The sequence below is a fragment of the Crocuta crocuta genome, unplaced genomic scaffold, assembly GCF_008692635.1.
Source record: "Crocuta crocuta isolate KB4526 unplaced genomic scaffold, BGI_CrCroc_1.0 scaffold413, whole genome shotgun sequence".
NCBI classification, from domain to species: domain Eukaryota; kingdom Metazoa; phylum Chordata; class Mammalia; order Carnivora; family Hyaenidae; genus Crocuta; species Crocuta crocuta.
Window position 1 is genome coordinate 246975 of NW_027530361.1, and position 26502 is coordinate 273476.

At 37.1% G+C, this 26502-nt stretch overlaps 1 protein-coding gene across 1 annotated transcript in view; it reads right to left on the reverse strand.

Annotated features, from left to right (window-relative positions):
* Positions 1 to 3869: 3869 nt before the first annotated feature.
* MAN1A1 (mannosidase alpha class 1A member 1) overlaps positions 3870 to 26502 on the reverse strand; it is a 162618-nt gene continuing 139985 nt past the window's right edge. The window contains exons 8-12 of the mRNA XM_077766081.1: positions 21268 to 21383; positions 15974 to 16193; positions 15052 to 15224; positions 6074 to 6189; positions 3870 to 5680 (exon numbers count right to left, since the gene is read on the reverse strand). Of these exons, the coding sequence (XP_077622207.1) occupies positions 5554 to 5680; positions 6074 to 6189; positions 15052 to 15224; positions 15974 to 16193; positions 21268 to 21383 (752 nt within the window). The 3' untranslated portion in view covers positions 3870 to 5553. The remainder of the gene's footprint in view (positions 5681 to 6073; positions 6190 to 15051; positions 15225 to 15973; positions 16194 to 21267; positions 21384 to 26502) is intronic.

Below are 26502 nucleotides of genomic sequence, written 5' to 3' on the forward strand. Positions count from 1 at the left end.
TCTTCTGGAAGGTTTGGGACTTCCTCAAGCCTATAGCTTACAATTCTTAATTCATACAATTGTATAGCTTACAATTGTGGTTTCCAACTTTAGCATGCTTGGTCAGAACAAAAAAGCTAGTTCAACATGGACATTGATATTCCAGGACCCCACCACAATTTTGATCTGCTAAATTTAGGGTAAAGCTGTAAAACCTGCATTTCAAATGGCACTTGTAAGAAACTCTAATATAGGTGGATAGTTATATCTTGAGAAAGAGCCTTAGACCAATTTAAGGGTGAGCTCTGAATTTACACCTTTATTTTGAGTTGCTAGATGGATATAACATATGCTTTCTTATACTGTTCATTTTTTATTAGCATAAATCTTACCAAATCCTTATGTCTGGAAGCACAGGACAGAAAACAGTTCATGTCCTTGGGAAAATCCCCCAGTTTTCTCAGATTTAAAGTAAGAGACTAAATGCTGTCTAGACTCCTATGTAGTTCTGATACTTTACTTGCATATCTGATGCCTGGCAAATATTTTTTGAAGATCATGACTCATGTGCTGGCTGGTGTGGATGGAATGAGCCAGGAAAAAACAGAAATCAGTCTTTGGGCCATTAAATCAGTTAAAAAGATTAAATAGATACCCTTCCCCTCCCCTTCTCCCTCCCACACTTCAGCCTATCTGAGGGAGCTGGAATGGCAATTAGACATACAAAGCATATGCTCAAATGAGAAAAGACTTATCTAGCTTTCTTAAAATGTTTAGCAACTGTCTATATATATATATGTATATGTATATGTGTGTGTGTATATATATATATATATATACACACATAATTGTCAGAAATTAGATGTATTGAGTGCCAAGCTGCCATCTTTGTGGATGGTTGATGGTTAGTATAATACAAATCATGTTTAGAATATCACTTAATAATTCTGTCAGCAATGAGTAGACACCGAAGGTATTATATGTGTTACAAATAACTCAGAAGGTTCCCATTTGAGTAGCTATATGTTAAGTGAAAAACCAATTCCTTTGCTTGATGCTGCAGAAAAAGCTTTCTTATGAGACAGGGATTATGAGATTAAATCATAGGAATAGTAGGCTCTTCAAATAATACTGCTGAAAAAACTTTATATTAGAAAAATCATTACTTACATTTTTCTGATGTGTATTTTACAGAGGGCCACCGTGATATAAGTTTTTAAAAATTTGGTTAGTTGAGAGCTGCTTCTAGCCACAAACACATATTTACTCCACAACTCCTTAAAACAACTACAGGTAGCAATAAAACATGGCCATCCTTATGATTATATAAACAACAGCATGTTATATAATACTGATACCTAATATTCAAAAAGAATTTGCTGCTTATTGGGGCACCTGGATGGCTCAGTTAGTCGAGCGCCTAACTCTTGACTGCGGCTCAGGTCATGATCCTGGGGTCATGGGATCAAGCTGTGCCGAGCATGGAGCCTGCTTAGGATTCTCTCTCCCCACCCTACTCCTCTCCCTCTGTCCCTCTCCCTGACTCATGCTCTCCCTGTAAAAAATTAAAAAAAAAATTACGGCTTATTAAAAACCATTTGAAAGTAGCCATAGCAAAAGTTAGGAATATAAGGTTCATGCATTCAGTCACCCGTTCACCAGACATTCACCATGTACCACCAAGTGCTAAATGCTACTTGAGATGGGTCACATGGGGTGGAGGAAAGCCAAACAAAGTAACTTTCAGCTCTCATGGGGATTAAATTTTAAGGGCTTAGAGAGACAATAAGCAAATAAGGAAATAAATATGTAACCTGCACCTTGAGAGAGAGCCTTGGACCAGTGTTCAAGGGTGAGCCCTTGAACGTTAAGGAGAAAAGAAAATAGAGCAAGGAACGAAGAGTGATGGGGAATTTTACATGAATTTGTCAAGGAAGCTACTCCGATCAGGTGACAACTGAGCAGAGACCTGAGTGAGGTGAGCATTTGCCAGAAAAACACTGGGGAGAGAGAAGGACCTAGGGGTATTTTGCTAAGTGAAATACATCAATCAGAGAAAGACAAATATTGTAAGATTTCATTTATGTGGGAATCTAAAAAAAATAAAACAAACAAAGCAGGAACAGACCTATGAACACAGAGAACAACCTTTGGTTGCTAGAGGGCAGGGGGTAGATGGGTGAAAGGGAGTGGGAGCTACAGGCTTCTAGTTTTGGAATAAGTCACAGGAATGACAGGTACAGAACAGGGAATACAGTCAGTCAGTGGTATTGCAATAGCGTTGTATGGTGACAGATGGTGGCTACCGTTGTGGAGAGCATAGCACAATGTGTAGACTTGTCCAGTCACTATGTTGCACACCTGAAACTAATGTAAGACTGTGTTAACTATACTTCAATTAAAAAAAATTAAAAACAACAAACAGACAGACATTGGGGAAAGGTTTCTAGGCAGAGAGAACCACCGGAATGTCTGAAACATTCTAAAAAGTCCTACGTAAATTTGAAAAGCCTGGGCTTTTTCATAAATATTGGAGGCTCTCCTGTAACTGAAGTTCTCTCTTTTCTACTAAGCTTCTTTGACTACTCAAATCCTAGTGACCTCCTGCTTCCCTGGACTTCTATAGCAGAATTTAACTGGCAACTAAATACTGTTTTGTCTTGGCGGTGGGGCGAGTCACATTTCCTCGACTGGACTGTAAACTTAAGAATAAGCATCATACTTCATGTGATTTCCTCCACTAACTCCCCATCTCTACTCTATATACCCTGGCGTTGAACATATTTTGGAGTCTTAATATATTCGGTTAATCAAAAACGTATATGCAAAATTGTTTGCAATTTTAAGTCTTCAATGAAAAAGGTTTCCTTGTCTAGATTCTCTCGGTATCATATGGAATCACTCTTAGGATTAATAATAATCACTATTATTTCAATTTGCAATTGTACGCACTCACCCCTACATATACAAAAGCTTACTTAAAAGGAGAAAAACAACAGATGAGGAGATATATTAAAAGGCTTTATTCACAATAGAGAAATTTTACAAATATAGTTTTTAAAAATTATGTGTCAATCTATTATGTTTCCCATAACATTAGAGATTTATATAAAGTTGGAAATGGCAGAATAGACTTATGTACAAATTAAAAACAATCAATGGAAAGAATGGGTACTACATATGATGGAGTCATGACAAACATCATTGAGTTTTGTAAATTTCCATACAACTTATATGCAGAAACAGAAAATTAAGTGCTATTTTAATTATTCACCTTTCGGGATGTGAATACATATGTAAACTTAACTGCACAGTTTTGCTGAAGATGACAGTGTCTACCTAAGGACTTCAGTTGTTTAAAATAATTAACACAAAAAACAACTTTAATTAAATTACATCACCATAATAATAACCTCTTATCTTGTTTACATTTTTGGTGTTTTGGGGACTTATGTTAAAAAATCCAACTTCTAGAATTGAAAAACTTTGTTCTTGCCAATGGCAGAGCAAAATGTAGTACAATCACCTTGCCTATTTATATCAGGTTACAAAAGGTACCTTATAGTGCAGTGTGTACACATGACCTGATTTTAATATCCTCTCTGCTGCAGAAATGGATATCAGCTTTGTGCTCTTTCAAATCAAATTGAAAATCAAAGAAAATAAATGAATTTAAGTTGCAAGTCCAAGGCCATTCATGTGAACATTATCATCTAAATATGTATGGCCCAATTTTTGCAATAATCCTTCACACTTTGCTTTGAAGTCCTGGGAAAAAAAGGATTCTCAACTATCCATTCATTTCATAAGGTGAGCTGAAGATATGAGTGGAAAGAATTATTCTGGGTCACAGGAACTCATTAACATGGCAATAATGATGCACTAAAGGATCTTTTTCATTTACTAACTTTATTAATTTATTCTTTGACATAAACCAATGTACAGTACTGAAAAAAGAGCAGGTCACACAGGTGGTCCTTTCAGACAAAGGAAATCTTGAAACACTTTCAAAGGCTGAAACAGCTAAAACAATGGAGTCTACTGAGATCTAAGAAAATAATTAAAAAACATTATGCTGAACCATAAGAAATTACGGCTATAGGTCAGTTTTTAAACTACAAGTGCACCAATTTCATATGGTTCAGCCTAATTCATGAGGTTGTACTGACCTATCTGACCACTCCAGGTGGAAGTGCAGGTGCTCAAAGTCTCTGTTCTTCAGTATATGCAACATCATATTAACCCTTTCATGGGAAATATGACAAAGGGTGCCACTAAATTTACTCTTGGGAAAGCCACTCGTATCTCAAAGTAATGCTTATTCTTAATGAAGATTCATATGATTATTTTGATCTGCTATAGGACTATGGGGAATAAGGAATGTCCATTCCTACATATTGTTTTTAAGCTGGGATCTCTATGTTGAATTTGACCAGACAAAAGGTACTATATTCTTATTTGGCCTAAAAGTTTATTAGATTTTCTTCAATTGACCAAGAATAGACACATTAGTAAAGCTTCTTTCAGAGTTAAACCCTGCTTTCGTAAACTGAAATGATAACTTACTACATTTGAGAAAGGGCCTTTTTCAAATATGAAAAATTTGAACCAAATGTAATGCTTTTTTTTTATAACAAGGGAAAAAAATCTTAAAGATGAAATACAAACTAAACACCACGTGAAATACTCACCCTTTTTTAGAGAGACTCAGTTAAAAGCAAACACTAATACACTAAAAGTTATGCTGTTTCCTTTCAAAAAATAAAATTCAGTAATAACAGAGCTCTGCAAAACTTGAATGCTCAACTCATTGTGTGGTAGGGAATTGAAGAAATTAACCAGGACATGATCCAGAAATGACACAGGGCATTTAAAGTAAAATTTGAGAACTAATTCACAAATTAGGAAACACTAATGTAATTAACTAACAAAAATATACCATGGTTCCAGTGAAATGAGGTCAACATGAGATGATCCTTTTGGGATGACATTCTAATTTGAATTACAATGTGAGTGAAGTATTTTAGAAGACATTCTATCAAATAATGATAGACCCGCATAAAGAAGCTGTCCGTCACAGTTATAAGATCTGTCTCTGGTGGATAGACAAACCAGATTAACATAAAATTGAAAAGGAAAAAGCTTTTTTAATATTTAATTTATTATTATGGCTTTTTGCAACATGGCAAAACATTACAGCTTAAAGCAGACATCATCTCCTCATAGAGGAGGAAGAAGTTTTGCAGTCAAATCAAAATTATAATTAAGAGGTCACTGGTATACCATTTTATTCAGTTTAATAAAAATGATACACCTTCATGAACTCCAGAGATGACTTAAAAAAAAATGTAAAAACCTATGATCCATTGACTGAATAATAAAGGACAGGATAAGGAATTTAGGTCCATCTATGCCTATGATAATAAACATAAAAGACTGCAAAACAATTTCAGAACTTAGAATAATCATCACAGACCTATTGATAAAAATTCATCAGGTGCCTGAATACCAGAAAAAGAATTATTAAGGTATGCAGTGAAGGGAATGGAGCAGTGTAAAATATAAAATGTCTTTTTATTTTTCATTGACTTCAACTTCCTTTTTATTCGTAGAGAGTACAGGGAGAAGATGTGCCTCGGTATTGAAGATCCAATGTTCCAGTGGAAGTAGGTCGTCATCAGAAAAAATTAGGTACAAATACCTGGAGAGAGAAATGTGAGTGTATGAGACCTGAGAGACTGTGTCAGGCACTGAAAGCATAAACACACAGCAAAAACCACATCAGTGTCCTCATCATCTTATGGAGAATCACGGACAACCGTCAAGTACTGCAAAACCCTGAGGCAATATAGTCACTAATGTGGAATAGAGAGCTGCTTTGTGTTTGGGTATTAGTGTGTGAAAACCCACAAGCAGCCCCAAGTCATTGAACTCCTGTAACAACTGGAGACATATCTGCAATTATTGCCGGGTATGCAGGATGGCATTTGGCAGCAGTCGGACTTGGTACTATTTGAATGTGTTTGTGATGAAGACATCAACAAAGAAGATCTGACCAGCTACCTCTGCCACTTTTAGAATACATTTTACTTACTTTAGTGTCTCCGCCAGGAAGAAACTCTGCTGCACATCGTCGTAACTCTCATGCCTGAGGTAAACATCTCTTAGGCCTGAATAGCCTCCATTTACTCTGCAGTGATTTTCCAGGGCCTATATTACAAGGAAGAGGGGAAAAAAATGGTCACATTTCAATAAATTACAACCAATTTTTATTATAAAATTGCCAAATTCAAATAAAATAAGGATTCAAATTGAATGATGCATTGGAAGAGTTTTAGGTGACAATTTAAAAAGCCACAAGATGTAAATGTATATAAAGTATGAAAAGTTATAGGGCACACGGACAATATATCTCACTTAATTTGAAACACTTCTACATTTAATTTTGAGATAATTTTTCAGTGATTTATGGTTTGGTTCCAGACCACTACAATGAGTGAATATTGCGATTAAGTGAATCAAGTGAATTTCTTGGTTTCCCAGTGCATATAAAAGTTATGTTTATACTATAGTCTGTTAAGTGTGCAGTAGCATTATGTCTAAAAACAGTGTACATACCTTAATTAAATAAATACTCTGTTGCTAAAAATGCTAAACATCATCTGAGTGTTCAGTGAGCTATAAAGTTTTTGCTGGTGGAGGGTCTTGCCTTCATGTTGATGGCTGCTGACTGATCAGGCTGGTGGCAGTTGAAGTCTGGGGTGGCTGTGGCAAATGCTTAAAATAAGACAATAATAAAGTCTGCCTCATCAGTTGACAGTTTCTTTCATAAATGATTCCTCTGCAGCATGCAATGCTGTTTGATAACATTTACCCACAGCAGAACTTCTTTCAAAATTGGAGTCAGTTCTCTCAAATCCTGCTGCTGCTCTATCAACTAAGCTTATGTAATATTCTAGATCCTCTGTGGTCATTTCAGTAATAGTCACCAGGATAGATTCCATCTCGAGAAAGTACTTTCTTTGCTCATCTGTAAAGAGCAACTCCTCATCCGTTCAAGTTTTATCATGAGATTTGGCAATTGGGTCATATCTTCAGGCTCTGCTTCTAATTCTAGTTCTCCAGATATTTCTTTCTTTTTTTTTTTTAATGTTTTATTTATTTCTGAGAGAGAGAGAGGCAGTGTGAGCAGGGGAGGGTCAGAGAGAGAGAGAGAGAGAGATGCAGACTCAGAAGCAGGCTCCTGGCTCTGAGCTAGCTGTCAGCACAGAGCCCAATGTGGGGGTCGAACCCACTAACCATGAGATCATGACCTGAGCTGAAGTCGGCCGCTTAACTGACTGAGCCACCCAGGCGCCCCTCTCCAGATATTTCTATCAGAAGTGCAGTTACTTCTTCCACTGAAGTCTTTAACTCCTCAAAGTCATCCATGAGGGTTGGAACCAACTTCTTTCAAGTTCCTATTAATGTTGATATTTTGACCTCTTCCGTAAATGACGAATGTTCTTAATGGCCTCTAGAATGGTGAATCTTTTCCAGAAGACTTTCAACTTACTTTGCCCAGATCCAGAGGAATCACTATCTATGGCAGCTTTAGCCTTATTAAATGTATTTGTTAAATGCTTAAAGTCAAATGCTCCTTGATCCATGGGCCACAGAATGGATGCTGTGTTAGCAGGCACGAAAACATTAATCATATTGTATGTCTTTATCACAGCTCTTGGGCTATCAGGTACATTGTCAATAAGCAGTAATATTTTGAAAGGAATCTCTTTTTTCTGAGCTGTTGGTCTCAACATTGGGCTTAAAATATTTAGTGAACCATCTTGTAAACAGATGAGCTATTATCCAGGCTTTGTTGTTTCATTTTAGAGCGGCAGAGTAGATGTAGCCTAATTCTTAAGGGCCCTAGGACTTTTGAAATGATAAGTGAGCACTGGCTTCAATTTCAAGTTACCAGTTGCATTAGCCTCTAACAAAAGAGTCAGGTTGTCCTTTGAAGTTTTAAGCCAGGCTGCTTCTCCTCTCCAGCTATGAAAGTCTTAGTAGGCATTTCTTCCAATAGAAGGCTATTCCATCTACACTGAAAATCTGTTGTGTAGTGTAGTCACCTTCATTAATGATCTGGGCTGGATCTTCTGGAGAACTTGCTACAGCTTCTACATCAGCACTTGCTCCTTTACTTTGCCCTTTGATGGTATGGAGACAGCTTCTTTCCTTAAACATCACGAACCAATCTCTGCCAGCTCCCATGTCTTCTTCTGCAGATTCCACCCCTCTCAGCCTTCACATAATTGAGGAGAGTTAGGACTTTGCTCTGGATTAGGCTTTGGCTTAAGAATGTTGTGGCTGGTTTGATCTTCTATCCAGACCACTAAACTTACTCCCATCAACATTTCACTTTCTTATCATCCATGTGTTCACTGAAGTAGCACTTTTAATCCTTCAAGAACTTTTCCTTTGCACTCACAATGTGGCTGTTTGGCACGAGAGGCCTTCCTCACTAACCCTAATCATGTCTAGCTTTTGATTTAAATGGAAAGATGTGTGACTCTTCTTTTCATCTGAACACCTAGAGGTCATCATAGGGCTATTAATTGGCCTAATTCCAGTACTGTCATTATCTCAGGAAATAGGGAGGCCTGAGGAGGGGGAGGGTGGGGGGATGGCTAGTTGGTGGTGCAATCAGAACACACATTTGTCGATAAAGCTCTGTCTTATAAGGGCGCAGTCTGTAGCATGCCAAAACAATTACAACAATAATATCAAAGATCACTGATTATATGGTCACCATAACAAATATAATCACAATGAAAAGGTTTTAAATACTGTGAGAATTAATGTGACACAGAGACATGAAGCAAACAGCAAATGCTGTTGGAAAAAATTCACCGATTGCTTGATACAGGGTAGCCACAAACCTTCAATTTGTAAAAAAACAGACAAAAAAACAAAAAACAAAACAAAACAATATCTGCATAGCACAATAAAGCAACGCACAATAAAATGTGGCATGCTTATAGTTGTACTTGTTCCCTAAACCTAATACTCTCTGGATCTTACAGAAAGTTTGCTGACCCCTGATCTAGAGAGACTGTTAATGTCAATTGAGATTATAAACCCAATAACTTAGAAAGTATACTGGACCAAAAACAGCTGCTACTACACTCATAACATCTTATTTTACAAAAACTGATTGTGGAGTACTAATTCATAACATCGGTACAGATATAAAAGAAGGAAATGCAAAGCACTGAAAAAATGTAGCTGATACCTATTTCTAAAAAAAAATTTTTTTTTGGCCTGTGATGGAAGAAAATAGAATGAATCCATTTCTTAACTGTCTGGAGAGAAATGATGCTACATTTCTGAAGTTCTCTGACTATAAGAAGTATTGGGAAAAGAGATGGGCTGGGCAATGTGGGAATGAAAATTTAGGTAACAATCTAATACAATTTACAGGCTACATGAATAAAGAAAATATCTCATGATTTGGTACTTTTTAAAAGCCACTGGGAAAATAAGATCAACTTTAAAAAAGGCTTTGATTATATTCTCTGTTGCAGACAAACAGGCCAAGCAGAGAAAGCCTGTGGAAAGGAACTTTCAGGTCCTATTATTTTTTTTCCTTTCTTCCTTTTTTGACAGAAGTTCTTTTTGATTAAAAAGTCAAATACCAGATACATTGGAGTAGATCAGAGATTATTTGTAAGAAAAAACAAAACAAAACAGGATTTGGAAGAAATGGACAAGCTGGTTTTTATGGAACACATTTAAATCTACTTTCAGACATTTCCTAAAAAAGATTTTAACAATGAAACCTCCCCCCCACCCAAGTTCTTTGGTGAAGCTAATGAGAGGAGCAGGCATGAGAAACTGCTACTCCTCTCTCTCATAGAAATTTCTGGAAGTTCCTTCTTTCATTATAGGGAAAGAGTTGTTCTGTGGGGTAGACAATGCCCAATCTTTTTTCTTCTTTTCATTTCACCCTCATTCTTCTTCTTACTCAGTCCTAATGTGGTATGCCATAATGGTCCAGAGAACATTCTAAAATCTTAGGAGAGGGGGCCAAATCCCAGCCCAAGACTCCCTGTGACTTCAGATGTTTCTGGACTCAGACAGTGTTCCTTTGCTCAGCAGGGGGTTGTTGTGAGAATAAAACAAGATGAAGACACACTTAGCATAGTGACAGGGACCTATCAGAGCCTTTTAGCAAATTAAAGACAAAAAAAGGCAACTGTCAGAGGCTTTTTTTTTTTTTTTTAAATTTTCAAAAAATGAAAAACCTTCATGTCAAGTCTAAACTTTGAAACTTTCGGAATATGAAGGTGGGGATAAGCAGCCCTCCTGGGCACCCGCAACAGGTCCTAGTTTTACAGTATCTCAACAGTGGAAGCGGTCATGTACTTATGCTGCACGGTCTGATTAGAACATCATTTTACTGCAATCTGTTTTTGGGACTCTCAGACTCTAGACACAGGGATCCCCTCGATTTTATGTAGACGTTTATATTATTAGTGACCATATGTGGCTGGGATGTGCTAATAGCAGAGGAAAGAAACACAGGAACGTGTATAGAGTTACTGGAAGTCTAAACAAAGGATGAAGGACAACCCCGACACCAAGTGACTGTACCTTTTTAGTGGGGAGTAAGGTAAGAGGATAGGGAGCAGCATGAGTTAAAATTATAAGTCAGAAAGATAAAGAAAAGCATTCTCTTATCTTAAGGTTAAACAGGTTAGATAAATAGCCGATCCATGGAGATTTCTTAGAGTGGATCCCAGGAAACAATGCTAATAATAAAGCTGAAGAGTTGAGTTTGGTCTGAGCTCAATGGTAGAACCCAGCAAAACAGACATATCAAAGAGTCTGGAAACAGGGATCAAGCCCGCAAAGGGAGAAGAAAGGACTGGGAAGACAATATGGAAAAGGTCAGATTTAGGAGACCAGAAAAAAATGTCTGTGCAAAAAAAGAAGAAATGTAAAATCCCTATATAAGGCGTATCTGCTACTGTGGACCAGAGGAGGCTTCATATAATCTATACATATATTTATAGACACTGTCAAATCTATATTTACCAACACACATATGAATGTATATGTATAATTCATAGTAGAGCTTTATCAGAATATTATACATACTTAATTGGGAGGAATTTAATAAAGTTTTCATGACCTTATCGAGCAAAAGCAAAAGAACTCTCAGGTAAATGTTATTTCTGCTACGTAGATCCACAAATGCATGAACATCTGTGATTACTGGATTGTTGGCAATTTATAGAGAAGTTTCTAGTGCTGTACGCTAGATTATATAATCTCATATCTTGTTCGACATTATTATTGTGTTTGAGTTTACCACTCAGGAATTTGGTTAAGACATGGAAAGCAGGTTTACTGACTGCATCAGTGAAAGAAGGCTAGAAAGGGAGAATTTCGTTTGAAGATCGGAGGGCTGACAAAAACTTTACAAAAAGCAAGTATGGGTGAAAACAGGTAGGGAACAAAAGAGATTTCACAACAGTAGCTATGTAGTAGCTAATACCATTTGACCACAATTTCAGTGTAAGCCACGGATTTCACAGTCTACTAAAAGAACTAGTTGGACCGTATAGGCTGTGGGAAGTGATCCTCAGAAGAGAGGTTACTGAGTCACACAGCTCAGCCCTGAGAGACCGCACATGTTATGAGGAGGTGGATGGAGGGAAATGATGACTGAGGATGGAAGAATTGGCAGAACATGCTGTCTTCAGATAACTGAGGAGCTGAAATGTAGAAGAGAGAAAGGATTTTTCCTCAGGACTCCCAGAACACAAAACACTGTAAATTCTGGTTTCAGAAGGAGTCATTTTCTAACACTTTCAGACATTAAACAATGGAATGAATTACTATATTAATAACATACTCCTTTTGCTACAAAGTCCTTGATGAGGAAGCCATTTGGCAAAGATGAAGACAGGTCTTTTCTTTGAGTGGAAGGCTAGACTAGGTGCTTTTGAAGATATACTCCTATAGTTTAGTTTGGCTTCCCCTAAAACCAGAGCATGAGACAAGGGTTGGATGCAAGAAGTTTTTAGGGGATGAGTGGGGAAAGTGAACAGGGCAAGGGAGAAGAGGCAGTGAAATGTGTCAGTGAAATATGGTGAGTGGGTTACAGCTGGGGGCCATGAGGGCTCCCTCTTACCGGAAACCATCTGAGGAACCATGCAGAATGCATCTGAGTTATTCTTCAAAGAGGGAAGACTGACATAGTTGTCCATCAACTCTGAGCCTCACTGCTTCAGAGTTGCCAGTGGGGACTTAAACTCTCCCGCTTCGCAGACCACAGCCAGCTGCCCATGTCAGAGCAGCTGAGACACACCAGGCAGCCCCCAGTGATGCTGCCCGCTGTAGCTGCAGCTGAAACAAAGGAGGGATGGGGGCTGTGACACAAGGGAAAAAGTGCCACCACACCATCTAAGTCTGTGCTTTTGTGCTTGAAAAAAGGCAAGTGCGCCACTGCTCCTCTGTCCCCACCACGCCTCAAGTTCAAGCAGCAGCACTAGTGGCAAAAAACAAGGGCAGGCTTGGGAGTACACCTGTGTTGCGGCACAGGGAAACAATCTTTATTTTTTTATTAAAATATTTTTTTAATGCTTGTTTTTGAGAGAGAGAGAGAGAGAAAGTGGGGGAAGGGCAGAGAGAGGAGACACAAAATCCGAAGTGGGCTCCAGGCTCTGAGCTGTCAGCACAGAGCCTCAAGCGGGGCTCAAGCCCACAAACCATGAGAACATGACCTGAGCTGAAGTTGGATAATTAATCAACTGAGCCACCCAGATAAAAATCCTAACATCTGAAACCAATTTATTACCCCACAAACACACACACCCCTGAAGAACCAAGCAAACCAAATTGCCTCATCCACATGGCAACAGCACTTCACTTATTTCCGTTTTTGTATCAGTTCCCAGCCACATGCTTTTCACACTTTACCATCTCTAAAATTGGCATGTCATAATTTAATCGGTAGTGTTGTACTCTCTTAGTGGTACATAAAATAATGCTGTTATCAAACACCCTTATCAGTTAGGGTGTTTTACATTTAATGCGACACATTATTCCTGATTATTTTCAATTAAAACTGATATTTGCAAGGTGACTATTAGCCTTAATTCTTTTGCTGGACTGTTGATAACCAAAATAATTTCTTATCAGCCAAGCTTAGATGAACCTCTATTTCAATACAGTTTTTCAGAGGAAAACAACACACATTTAAATAAGGTAGAATTACCACTGACTAAACATACTTAGAAAACTTTGCAAGAAAAAAAATGAAAAAAAGGGGCTTAAAGAATTGTTATTACTTAAAATGATTAATGACCAGTGATAAGACACACTCTACATGAAGTGGGTAATAAGCAAGATTCATCAATCGCTTGCTAAGATATTAGTTAATAATTTATACAAGGCAATATATTCATTTTAAATTTCCTGAGAGAAGTTCTTTTATTTTTTTAAAGTCTGTTTGTTTGTATATATAGAGAGAAAATGGGGGAGAGACAGAGAGAGAGAGACAGAGAGAGAGAAGAGGGAGAGAGAGAGTCCCAAGCAGGCTCCCTGCAGTCAGCACAGAGTCCAACAGGGGGCTCAATCTCATGAATGTTGAAATCATGACCTGAGCCAAAATCAAGAGCTGGGCACTTATCCGGCTGAGCCACCCAGGTGCCATGACAGAAGTGATTTCTAACGGTTAGTTTTTAAAGACAGCTAACTTTGTAACACAGTGTTAAAGAGTAAGAGAGTGTAATTCAAGCTTTGGTTTGTTCTTATCGCTTGGGTGTCCCACCACAACTCCTTCCAGAATAATAGCTCTTAAAATTAGACACTGTTTGATGCATGTTCTGGAGGGCACATCCGCGGGCACCAGCACACAGTGTTCACTAGCTTAGTTTAGGAAGGTCATAAGCCATATTCAGCAGAAGAGACCCAACGGGTGACAAAGACAATTAAAACAGTGTATGGGACAGATGGAAAGTTTACAGATATTCAAAGAAACCTGAGATCGGTGAACAAATATTGTCACAGAAAGTAGTTTTAGAGGTTCTTTCTAAAAGTTAGAACTAAGTAGCTAATTTATTCTGTGAAAGAATTTCAATCTAAAATGGAACTGGAAGATAAAAAATGGACAATCTTATGCATGTGCCCTCAGGAAAACAAAACTTGAGGATGGAGAGACTGACTTCCTATAAATGCTGAATTTACAGAAAACTGATAATACTGGAATGATAGGGAGTTGGTCAGGGAGTGCCTTATATCAACTTTGGGAAGTTTTACTTACAATTTTCAGAGGAATAAGCAAGAAATGAGCCAGGCCAGGCTGGTCTCACAGACAGCTAAATTGAACTCTATTTGTAGGACTGGACTGGTTTTGTCTGCACAGGAAATTTTCAAAGCTGGTCTCCATTTGTTTTTTATTTTAATAGACTCTAACTGAATTCTCTCTTCTTTACATTCTCTGTCCATAAATACAGCCTACCTCAAACCTTCAACTGACTTACCTGTAGCTTGCTACATTTTGTGTGTCCCAAATTGCAATTCCTCTGCTATTCCCAAATAAACTTTTTTTTAAATATAATTTTGAGTTTGCCTCAATTTACTGCTTTATTTAGGGTGAAACTCTAAGTACAAGCATATATTTTCATTTCAATGCCCAAAGACTAACAACAACAAAACCCAAAGAGCAGCTTCTTGAAACAGACAACAGGCAGGGGTGATTGTCCCCAAGTTGTTTATAAGTCTTTGTGGAATTAAACAATCATCATTTCTATGCCTGTGGGAACTTCATTTCATAATATGCCTTTCTACATATCTCTTCCAATATCACAAAATGGATGTTAATATCACTGTCACCTGGAGCAAAGCTGAAGCCAGGGATATAGGATGACAACTGACAACACTCATTCTTAAATTGGGAGAAAGTCTGATTAAAGCTTTAAAAACCATAGAAAAGTTAACATGCTAGATTGATAGAAATCATTGAACATTTTTTTACTGGGACATTTATGAACAAGAAATGTAAGCAGATTAAAATATCACCTCTACGGCTTCCCAGGCCCACTTTCTGTACTTTGGATCATGAGTCAGTCGCCACATGTACATGTAAGTCTCAACAACCTCTGGCCGCAGGATGTAGTATTTTTCATTTTGCCTTGTAGCAATGGCTTCAACACCGCCATCGAATCTGAAAGCTTCTGGTCCCAGCTTCATAACTAAAGAGCATGCACAGTGACAAGGGTTATTGCCTTGGACACTGCTTAGTTCTATAACTTAAATGAAACTAGAAAGTACATTACAACATTCAAGAGAGATGCCAAAACAATAATTTTAAGAAATGGTTATAAACATCACAAAATAAACCATGTTCAACATGCTTTTAGAATATAATCATCTAAGAGTCCTTTTTAGAAAATGGCAATGATCTTTTATTTTCTTTCATTTAACCATTTACTGAATGCCTCCAGGTAAATACAAGGCACTACAATAGTTATTGTAATCCTTATTAGTTAGCTGGAAAACTAATTCTAAGTCATTATGTCATAAATTATGTCATTTAATCTTTCTGCTTTAGAATCCTATTTTATAAGAAGGGGTCCAGACTCTATTTCATGGAGATATTGAGAAGATTAATAATAGTTTATAAAATACTAAGTTTCTTTTGCAGCTGGGAGATTCTTACCCAAATCATTTACCTAAAGCAGGGTCAATAAATTAGACTGGCTTAACCTTTATGGACTCAAATTTTGTTCCTTGGTAAACTGAGAGTAGATATTTTTATGTAGAAAAGCGGTACTCCTTTGATGTAAAAAAATATAAATTCCTTTAAAATATTAATCATGAGCTTCTAGTTTCATGAGGCACAGTGGACATTCTTTTGATGGCAGCACAATGACAATGTTCCTTACGAATGAAATGAAAGCATGTGGGAATAGATGGAAAACGAAGAATAACATGTACTCACATGTGCGATTGTAAGATTCATAACAGGTTCGGGCAATTTCAGCCCCAAGTTGAAGGTAGTGTTGGTTCAGGCCTGTGGGAGCATCATCTGCCCCAAGTGCAAACATGCCTCCAGCAAAGCAGGTCAGGTGGCCCATCTTGTGTTCCAGGAGGCCCCCTTTCCACTCTGCGATGTAAGTCAGCCCCCTACTAGACTTGCGGATCAAGTGAGTCTCAATTGCCTGAAAATAATAATTATTTTCAACATTTTAAAATCTCCTCTCAAATTTATACTAAAACACTCTCAACACTAAGAGAGAAAAAGGACATAACTTCACTCATGGTTTGACTTTGGTGCTATAAATCTGACTCAACCTGAAATTTTATGCTATTTCTTTCTTCTTTCTGTATCTTCCTCTAGTGTATGCCTTATTAATTTGGATAGTTAGAATTATCACTGTTGGGCCAGCCCAGTTGGTTTTGCCTGAGTCCATGACCAAACACTTGTAGTCCTCATACAACAAAAGCTGTCTGCTCTTCTAAGATAGGCCACTGGCATAGATGTCATGCTTAATGCATTTCCACTTTCACAATGGAGAAACAGCACAAAGCACAGGGCCTAGTGCGGATGAAGAACAGAGTGTATTTGTGTATAAAATCAGGCTGGTTGTATTACCTTTTCTTTTGCTCTTAGGCGCAAAAGGTGGCAAAACTGAGTGGGAAAGATGTGCTGTTCTTCAATCAGTTTGCTTGGCCTCAAATTTCAGCTCTGACGTTTACTATCTGTGAATTTGGTGGGTAATTTGCTTACTGTATCCCCAAATCTCAGTATCCTTATCCATAAAATGAGAACATTTTCAGTAGTATCTACTGAGAAAAGTCACCAACATTTAGTTTATGAAGCAGTCAGTACTGTCCCTAGCACTTGATAAAGTTCATTTATCATCCTCATTCACATTTCCATTGCGGTAACATTTGAATTAAATTCCTCCCTAATAATTCTATTAAAAAGCACATTAGTGTACAATGAAAAAAAAAGACACATGAAAAGATGCTCATCATCACTTATCATCAAGGAAATGCCAATCATTACCATGATGAGATACCACCTCACACCTGCCAGAATGGCTAAGATTAGCAACACAAGAAACAACAGGTATTGGTGAGGACGTGGAGAAAAAGGAATGCTCACACATTGTTGGTGGGAATGCAAACTGGTGCAGCTGTGATGGAAAACAGTATGAGGTTTCTCAGGTAATAACGGAACTACCATACAATCCAGCAGTCACACTAGTAGGGATTTATCCAAAGAATACAAGAACATTGATTCAAAGGGATACATGCACTCCTATATTTACAGAAGCATTATTTACAATAGCCAAGATATGGAAGCAGCCCAAGGGTCCATTGATTGATGAATGGATAAAGAAGATGTGGCAATAATAGAATAGTATTTAGCCATAAAAACAAATGAAATCTTGCCATTTGCAATGACATAGATGGAGCTAGAGAGTATAATGCTAAGCGAAATAGGTCCGTCAGAGAAAGACAAATACCAGATGATATCACTCATATATGGAATTTAAAAAACAAAACAAACAAGTACGGGAAAAAATAAACAAATCATGAAACAAACTCTTAATTATAGAGAACAAACTGATGGTGACCAGAGGGGAGGTGGAGGGGGGGATAGGTGAAATAGGTGATTGGGATGGAGGGCACCTGTGATGAGTACAAGGTGATATATGGGAGTGTTGAATAGTTATACAGCTGAAACAAATATAACACAATGTACGGACTAACAAATTAAAATAAAAACTGAAAAAAAAAGGAATAAAGATCTGTAAATTGGGGGGAAATGATGTTTACAAAAATGATCTATAAAATATCTTTTATTTCTGCCACAGGATTGTTATTTTATTCAAATAGAAAGAAAACATAAAATAAGCCTTATATTTTAAAAAGCAAAAGTGAAATAAAACTTTTGGAATCATTAACTTCCAAGTACTGTAAAAGGAATTTTTTTTCCCTCCCAATTACTTCATAGAAGAAAAGGAGCTAAGAAGTATATCTATACCTGTTACACTATTATTTTTAAAAAGAGAGTGTTTTAGGAAGCACATGTGGGAATAATACACACAGATGAAACTTTTGATTGAGAAGAATGAATGGAAGTAAATATACAGACAGATAAAACCTTTCCTACCTTTACTAGAAATAAATACATGAAACCAAAATGGTAAGAAATAAATGAACATACTACTGTGCTCATTAACTGTGGTTAGCTAGTTTTATTAATGGTCTAGTTATATTAACATTTCACTCTTATTCATGCAACTGAACATCTTAACTATTTACACTTCTCATAACACAAACTGTGGTAAAGTTCTTCAAACAGATCCTTGTTCATCACCTAAGAAATTATTCTTTCTACATGGCAAAAGTCATAGCTTTGGAGCATGGATTAGTGAAACATTATAACCCTGTTACAGATCCTGAATAAAGTACTAGATTCTTTTTTTGGCATGACCAAGCTGACCAAGCTGCTACCTCTTAAAATAAACTACAATGAAGTTCCAAGACTTTGAAAGCAATGTTTGTGTGACAGTGGGAAAATGTAAATAAATATAAAAGAGGAAAAAATTGTCTTTAGTGGCTCTAAAAAAAAAAACCATTTTAAATCTACACAGGAAAAAAGAATATTACATATGTTGTGATTTCCGCCTTCCATATTTGAAGAGAATTAGTTTGATGAAACCTTTAGAAACTTAAAGTCTAATGCATCATGGGCCCAGCTACCATTCACTCCAGTGGCCCTATGGTAGAATGAACACCGACCACTGTGCATTCTTAGTGTGTTCTCCAGAAAAGAACCTAACAGCCAGCTGAAAGCGCAAAGTATTTTGTTATTCAAACAATCAAAGGAAACAGACCATGCTGGAATTCAATGCTTTCCAAAATCCACTGGAGGCTAAAACCGAAGAACTATATCCCCAGTAACTCAACTGTCCAAAACAATAACGTAAAGGATCCTCTCTCTCCTTAATAATAATGCTTTTTTAAACTACAGCTTAGCAGAAAGAAACTTTGCTATATAAGACATAACTACTTCTCAAAATCAGAAATGTAATTTTTCTCACTTTGCTTTCTAAGTTGAAAATACAATGGATGGGAAATGTTTTTTTACTATTAAGAGAAACAGGGAAGATTTTACTTTGTTTGTTCTTAATGGATTTTCCTGTCCATGATTTATCTAAATACAAAGTGTGGGTATAGTCTAGAAACTTGGGAAATATTTCAAAGCACATTTTAAAGTTACCTTTCAAGATCTTACGGGGCCTTTTTAAGACCAGAATAATTAAAATATCTGCCAGGATAGTGATGAAAAAAAGACACACTGGAAACCATAGAGTATGGGGAATACTTGAATACTTAAAACCTGAAACCCATAGGAATGACAGAAAACAAACCTGGAAGAGGCCATATGAACCCTATCTTACTTAACTTTTTATGTTTGTCATGCACCTTAACTGAAGGAGCGCAAAACCAAAGCCAATCTACTAAGGCATTCTCGTTCCTGTATGTCAAGTAGTAAAGTCATATCAACCGTACTTAGTGATGCTTCTTACTGACCTTGGGAGGGAACCACAGTAATATTCAATCTGGACAACCAGAGCAAAGTAAGTTGCATTTGTATTTCAATGAATAAACTGAACTATGTCTAAATTACCCAAACCTCCTTCTCAGGGAGACTCAATTTAGAACAGTGGCTACATTACTGGAATTATAAACTTCCACTTTTCTCCCCTATGAATTAATATTATTGATTATAAAAAAGTAGTCAATAAAAAAGTCATATTTCTGAGGATTTAGCCATAAATTTATAACATTATTTGAGATGCCTTGATAATAATTAATATTAAGAAAATGGGTTACCATATAAAATACTTATCAATTACAAAGTTACTCAGTTCTGCTAAAAAACTTTTTTCCTGAAAAGTTGGGTATGAGTTCAAGTATTTTATATAAAATAATATTCTTCTTTGAAAGCTTTTTATACTTTCAAATTTTATTTTCAGTTTTGATTGAAGCTTACATTTGCTTGAGGTTTCATTCACTCTTACAATGACCTCCTACAGACTTTGCTAAGCAGTTTCTTTTTTTTTCAATTTTTAAAAAATGTCTTATTTATTTTTGAGACAGAGAGAGACAGAGAATGAAAGGGGAGGGGCAGAGAGAGAGGGAGATACAGAATGAAGCAGGCTCCAGGCACTGAGCTGTCAGCACAGAGCCCGATGCGGGGCTCGAACTCACGAACGTGAGATCATGAACTGAGCCGAAGTCAGAGGCTTAACCGACTATGCCACCCATGTGGCCCTGCCAAACAGTTTCTAACTTACTTTACTAACTTACTGCATGAAAAGAATACTTAAATGTACTATGGAAATTCTTATTCACAAATAAATCCATAGTAGTGAGGTAAAAAGAGACAAGTATTGTCACAAATTTAGTTTGACTTTTGGTTCCACAATCAACCTTTTCCGAGGTTTAGTTCTCTGATCTGTAAAACCATGTAAATAATATTTAAACTACTGTGAGGAAACAAACACTTCATTTAAAGTATCTGCCTAACATACTACTTAGCACACAGTAGGCAACTCAACAAATATTTGTTCCCTCTCATTGCTCCTCCATTATAAAGGAAAGTAGGAAACTATCAATTAGTTCAGATTTTTATTTGAGATTGCTGTCTACTTATCTCTGGAGATATGTTTATTTGAAATAGAGGTAGCCATTAGGGATGTCTGTAATCATGGGAAATTTCCTTCCTTCCTTCCTTCCTCCCTCCCTCCCTCCCTTCCTTCCTTGATGTGTATTTATTTAATTTGATAAAGAGAGAGAGAGGGGATCTCAAGCAGGCTCTGTACTGCTAGTGTGGAGCCTGATGCGGGACTTGATCTCACAAACTGTGAGATTATCATCTGAGCCCAAATCAAGAGTTGGACACTTAACCGACTAGCCACCCAGGCACTCCTTGGGCAATTTTAACTTTGTCAATTTTCAGAATACAAATTTCGGATTTATCACTTCCCATGGTTTCGTGACTCATGTTAAAATAAAACACTTTCAACTGCCCTGTTAGAATGAAACACAACAAGTATGATTACTATTGTTATATTAGCAGACACTAAACTCAGCCTAACTGGAAATATTTTGTAATCCACTTGTGTGGTATTCCATTTCCCATTAAATGGTGATTAATATTCAAACTGGAAGTTATTTTAGTGGCAAAGATGATTTAAATATTGGGTTTACCTGAACAGCATCAAAATACATCTTCTTAGCTTCTAGATCTGTCTTGTCAGACATTAACCACGCCTTTAGCAAATATTCATAAAAGCTGTCTCCAAGTCCGCCAACTGATACATGATCTGCAAAGAGAGGAAAATGAATTTTAGAGTGATTCAGGCTTTAATTCAGATAATGCAGCAAAATCATATTAGTAACTAGGATGCAAAAGCCTACGTCAACTGCAACTCAATGGGACATTTAAATTCCCACAAATCTTTTGTTTTCAGAAAGATAGTCTGAACCAAGCAGATGTGCTGTTAACTAATGTGATATACTCTAAATAATTACCAGGGTAGTTTTGTAAACACGAAGACAGAATATACATAATCAACCCCAATTCCCAAAATCTGTTTCTCTAGTTAAAACTACCAAATTAAAATGTTTCAGTGTCTATTCAAATAAATTTCTAATTGCTTTAGCTCTCACTAACATAAAGTATGTCAGATACTATGAGTATTAACAAATCTTGAAAAGATCTGGCATATGATAAAATGAAGCTCCTCAGTCTCTTTGATTATTATTATTATTAGGTAAAATTTCTAGTGTTATCAATCTGTAAGGTCAAAATCCTTTGAGGGTGGCCGGTAACAAAGAAGACCAGGCAGGAGACGTTCTTCCTAACACTGTCCCTACACTCCTCCCCGCCCCCCTGCCCGCCACTTATTATGCAAGATCTACTACATATAGTACCACAATTCTTATAGTGTAACTTATAGGCTAAGTATCCTCATTAAAAGTGAAAATAAATTAAGGCTTAGCAAGGCTAAATGAGATTGCAACACTGGTAAGTGCCACCTGACTCCACAGCCCACACATGGCTTTGCACTTGGAACTTCTTGCTTTCTACCTTGTGACTCTGAATGTATTCTTTTGCCTACTGCTTGAATACTTTAATTTTTCAAGCATATCTACCTATAAAAACAGAGATATAATCTATTTGAAATATAATTCCTAGAATTCATAGAGAATTTGAGCACTAATTAAACAGCCTTATTTTGAAAATATGCATTTTAAGTTTCATAACTCAAACCTAATTTTACATAACTATTTTTTTAAATTTTCTAAAATGTTTATTTTTGAGAGAAAGAGAGCGAAAGAGAGAGAGAGCACGAGAGCAGGGGAGGGTCAAAGAGAGAGGGAGATACAGAATCTGAAGCAGGCTCCAGGTTCTGAACTGTCAGCACAGAGTCTAACATGGGGCTCAAACTCACAAACCTTGAGATCTTGACCTAAGCCTAAGTCAGACTTAATTGACTGAGCCACCCTGGTGCCCCAACATAACTAGTTTTTAGAGTAAGGCCTTTGTTGTCTTTGTCATATAAAAGTGAATCTGATTTTACACAGCTATCGAGACAATTTTTTCCTGACACCTACCCAACAACTCCACTTGGAGCTTATGTGGGACATGATTAAACAAGTTAAAACTGAATTTATTCTCTTGTCTTTCTCAACCTTACCTTCTGCCATTGGTCCCTGTCTAAAGTGGCACCATCATCCTCCCAATTAGGCAAGTTAGACATCAGAGAGTCACTCTTCTCTTCTCTCTCTTCCTTATATCCAGTGAGCTACTGAACTCGACTAATTTCACCACCTGTACATCTCTTGAATCCATCCACTCCTTGTCTTCACAAATATGATCCTGGCCTCAGCTACCAATACCCCTGCTTCCGAGTCTTCTGTGGCCAATTATTTTATTTATTTATGTATTTATGTATGTATGTATTTATTTTTTAAAGTTTTATTTATTTATTTATGGGGGGGAGAGAGAGAGAGGAGAGAGAGACACGAAGACAGCGTGGGTAGAGGAGGGTCAGAGAGAGAGGGAGACACAGATTCTGAAATAGGCTCCAGGCTCTGAGCTGTCAGCACAGTGACCAATGCGGAGCTCAAACCCACGAACTGTGAGAGCATGACCTGAGCTTAAGTCAAATGCTTAACCGACTGAGCCACCCAGGTGCCCCCCACCCCTTTTTTTAATGATGTGGCCAATTATTTGGCCTTTTGTACTCTGATAGCATGCAGCTGTTTACATTTAAATTAATTAAAAGAAAAGAAAACAATTCAGTTCCTCAGCCACACTAGTGCTCAACAGCTACATGTGGTCCTTGGGTACTGTACTGCACAGGAAAGATACAGAACATTTCTATCATCACACTAAGTTCTAATGGTCTTCAGTATATTCCCCCATTAATACCAGAATAACCCTTCTGACATGTGAACTGGATCATCCCTAAATGTAAGTCTTCAATGGCCAAGACTTGAATCCTGGGTCTTAGGAGACTGGGAGGCCCTGCATGGTCTCCGTCTTCCCCATATCACCATCAGTTCTGCTCTGATTGCTTTCTATCTTCTCACCGTAAGGCTCTTCTTTTGTTCCCTCAAAACCAGCAGGCTCTACTGCAGGAATTCTAAAGGCATGCTTCTCTCTGCCTCCTGTCCATTCTCTGACTCCTTTCCCTTTCAGTAGTAATTCTTATTTATACTTCGTATTTCGGATCAAATGTTGTTTCCTCAAAGATGCTTTCTTTTCCTGACCCTCACCCACTGGGTTTCCTCACCATACACTTTTTGATAACACATGTTTACTACTTGGAAATTTAATAAAATGGTGGAATTTTTTCTGTCTTCTCTACAAGATCGTGATCCAGAAGGACAGGGACAAGATCTACAATGTTGCCTGGTCTATATCAACCCCTGAAAGTAGCTTGCGTATAGTAGGTCCTCAGTAAACAATTGATGAACAAAGCAAAATTCTTGTAAGTCAATTTTAGTAAGGACTATATCCATTCAAGCTAGAAGGGTTATATTTTTAAGGGGTGAAATATGTGGTTTTTATTGCAGAATGTCTAGATACACAGTTTTAATTTTGATGTAAAATTAGTGTTTTACAATTGTAAGGCTGAGTCTTAAAACAGCACTGTTTGAAGCGACCTTTGCAATTTCCTAAATAAATTACCACAGAAACCTCTGACATTTACAAACTAAATACACTAAGTACTATCTCATCAATAACAAGCCCTGTTGTTGTAAACATGATTGCAGGAGACAAATGCAAGTGATGCATGGTAAAGCAAATCACTGTCTGGTTACTGTCAAAATAACAAGGTCTAGATGAAGTAATAGGAAATGATGGCCGTGATCCAGACATGCCCTTCAGAGTTCAGGCACTGAGAGTTGAAAGCTAACAGCCAGAAGCAGCTTCATTTTCTTCCCCCTCAGGCTATGCTTCTATAATGGACAGAAGAAGCAAGTCTGGGCAATTGATGATTTTTAAAAAAGGAAAAAAGTTTACATAATAATGTATTTGCTTTAATTAGTTTAGGTAAATACCAGAAAATTTTCCATTTTTATTTCCTGCTTAAAATATGAGATTTTTTGTATTTGGAAAGAATCAAAATAAAGGAACATAGAGGAAAAACAAGAGCAAGCTTTTTTGATAACTTAGCATATCACTTACTAAGCTTTTCCTGGTCTGGAGGACTGTTTGTGTTGGCAACAGAATTCTTTGTAAATATTTAGTGGGTGTGGGACAGAACATGCCTGATTTTATCAGCAGGAAGGGACCGCCCACTTCTAGAAAGAGCATATATGGTATTTTTATTCCCAAATGTTCTAAAGGCAATGTGTACTATGGTCGCTCAAATATTATGCTCTTCTCTATAGGAAGCAGTTTATTCTTTCCTTCCCAAGAGGAATAGTTCCTATAAAAGGATTCCTAATATTTAACGATATAAAACAAAACAAGTTGCAAAAGAATCAAGTCCAAAAGGATTAAATACTTAGTATCTTTAATTTTTAATAATTTGTATAGTTCATCTGAATCTGAACTTCTCAAAGCATTCCCCCAATGATTCAAGGGACATTATATGTATATTAATGAAAGACTAATGACAATTGTTCTGTCTACAGATACAGAGTCCCACAAATGCCTCAATAGTTGCATGATCTCTTTATATTTCAGTGACCAGGATCTGATGCTGTCTAAGCCACAACTGAGGAGCAGGGGCAACTGTTAAAGGAGAATAAATAGAACCATTATTAAAAGCAGGGACAGAAAGAAACTGAGACTGGATGCACAGTACATGAGGATTCACAAAATTCAAGTAAGCAAACACCTACTAGGTGCAAGATATAGTGTGTTGGGGTAACAAATATCACTAAGGCAAAGTCATTGGCCTCAAAAGTTCTGGTTCCTAGGAAGACGAGGATGTATACAAATCATTTTGAAAAAGACAATCATAGGAAAACACCCAAAGTGTTGGGGCAGGAGAAGAAGGGTGTGAGGAGGAGGCAAGTGAGTGCTAACAAATTCCAACCAGGGTCTTGAAGAAGAAGGTCCCCCAGAAGAAAAGGCAATTGAGCTGGATCTTGGTAAAGTCAGAAGAGAAGTAAAAGGGCTGAGGAAACAGCACAAACCAAGACCTGGATATGGCCAAGCGAGCCTTGATTAAAGAATGAAGGAAAAAAAAAGTCCAGGGTATGTGTCGGTTAGAATATGAAGAAAAAGGAACCTTTATGTACTGTTAGTAGAAAAGTAAATTGGTACAGCCATATGGAAGACAGTGTATTATATAATCCACCAATCCCACTTCTGGATATATCTTCAAAGGAAATAAAATCTTGAAGAAAAAAAAGAATGAAAAAAACAAATGAGTCTCCCTGTGGCTGGAACACAGGATGGAGGTAGAGGCGGCGGAACGGACATGAGACTCATTATCCCTATTTGTCTGCCATCAGGAAATTGCCCCATGAGCAATCCAAATATAAAGGGCCTTTTTGTACCAGGAAACATGGCCAAACACACAATATATTGGTAACGTAGAAGGTGAAGCCAGACTATTCCAGTACAAGTGAATACTTTTTGTCCCTCCTCACGGTGACTTCTAAATCACAGAAAGAAAACAATCAAAGATAATTTTTCTTTTCAATTTTTAAAATCATTCATGAAAAGGATATGCTAAAACTGTCTTTTTAGAGAATCTTTTCTGGCCCTTGTACTCAGAAAGCCACTCAAATTCTATTTTATTTCAAATAATCTAATGGTCCTCAAACTTTTAGTCTCAGCACCCTTTTACACTCCTAAAAAAATACTCCAAATAACTTGTTTATGTAATTTCTATAAATACCTACCATATTGGAAACTAGATTTAAAATATTTAAATTAAAAATATTTTATTCATTTAAAATAATAATACAACC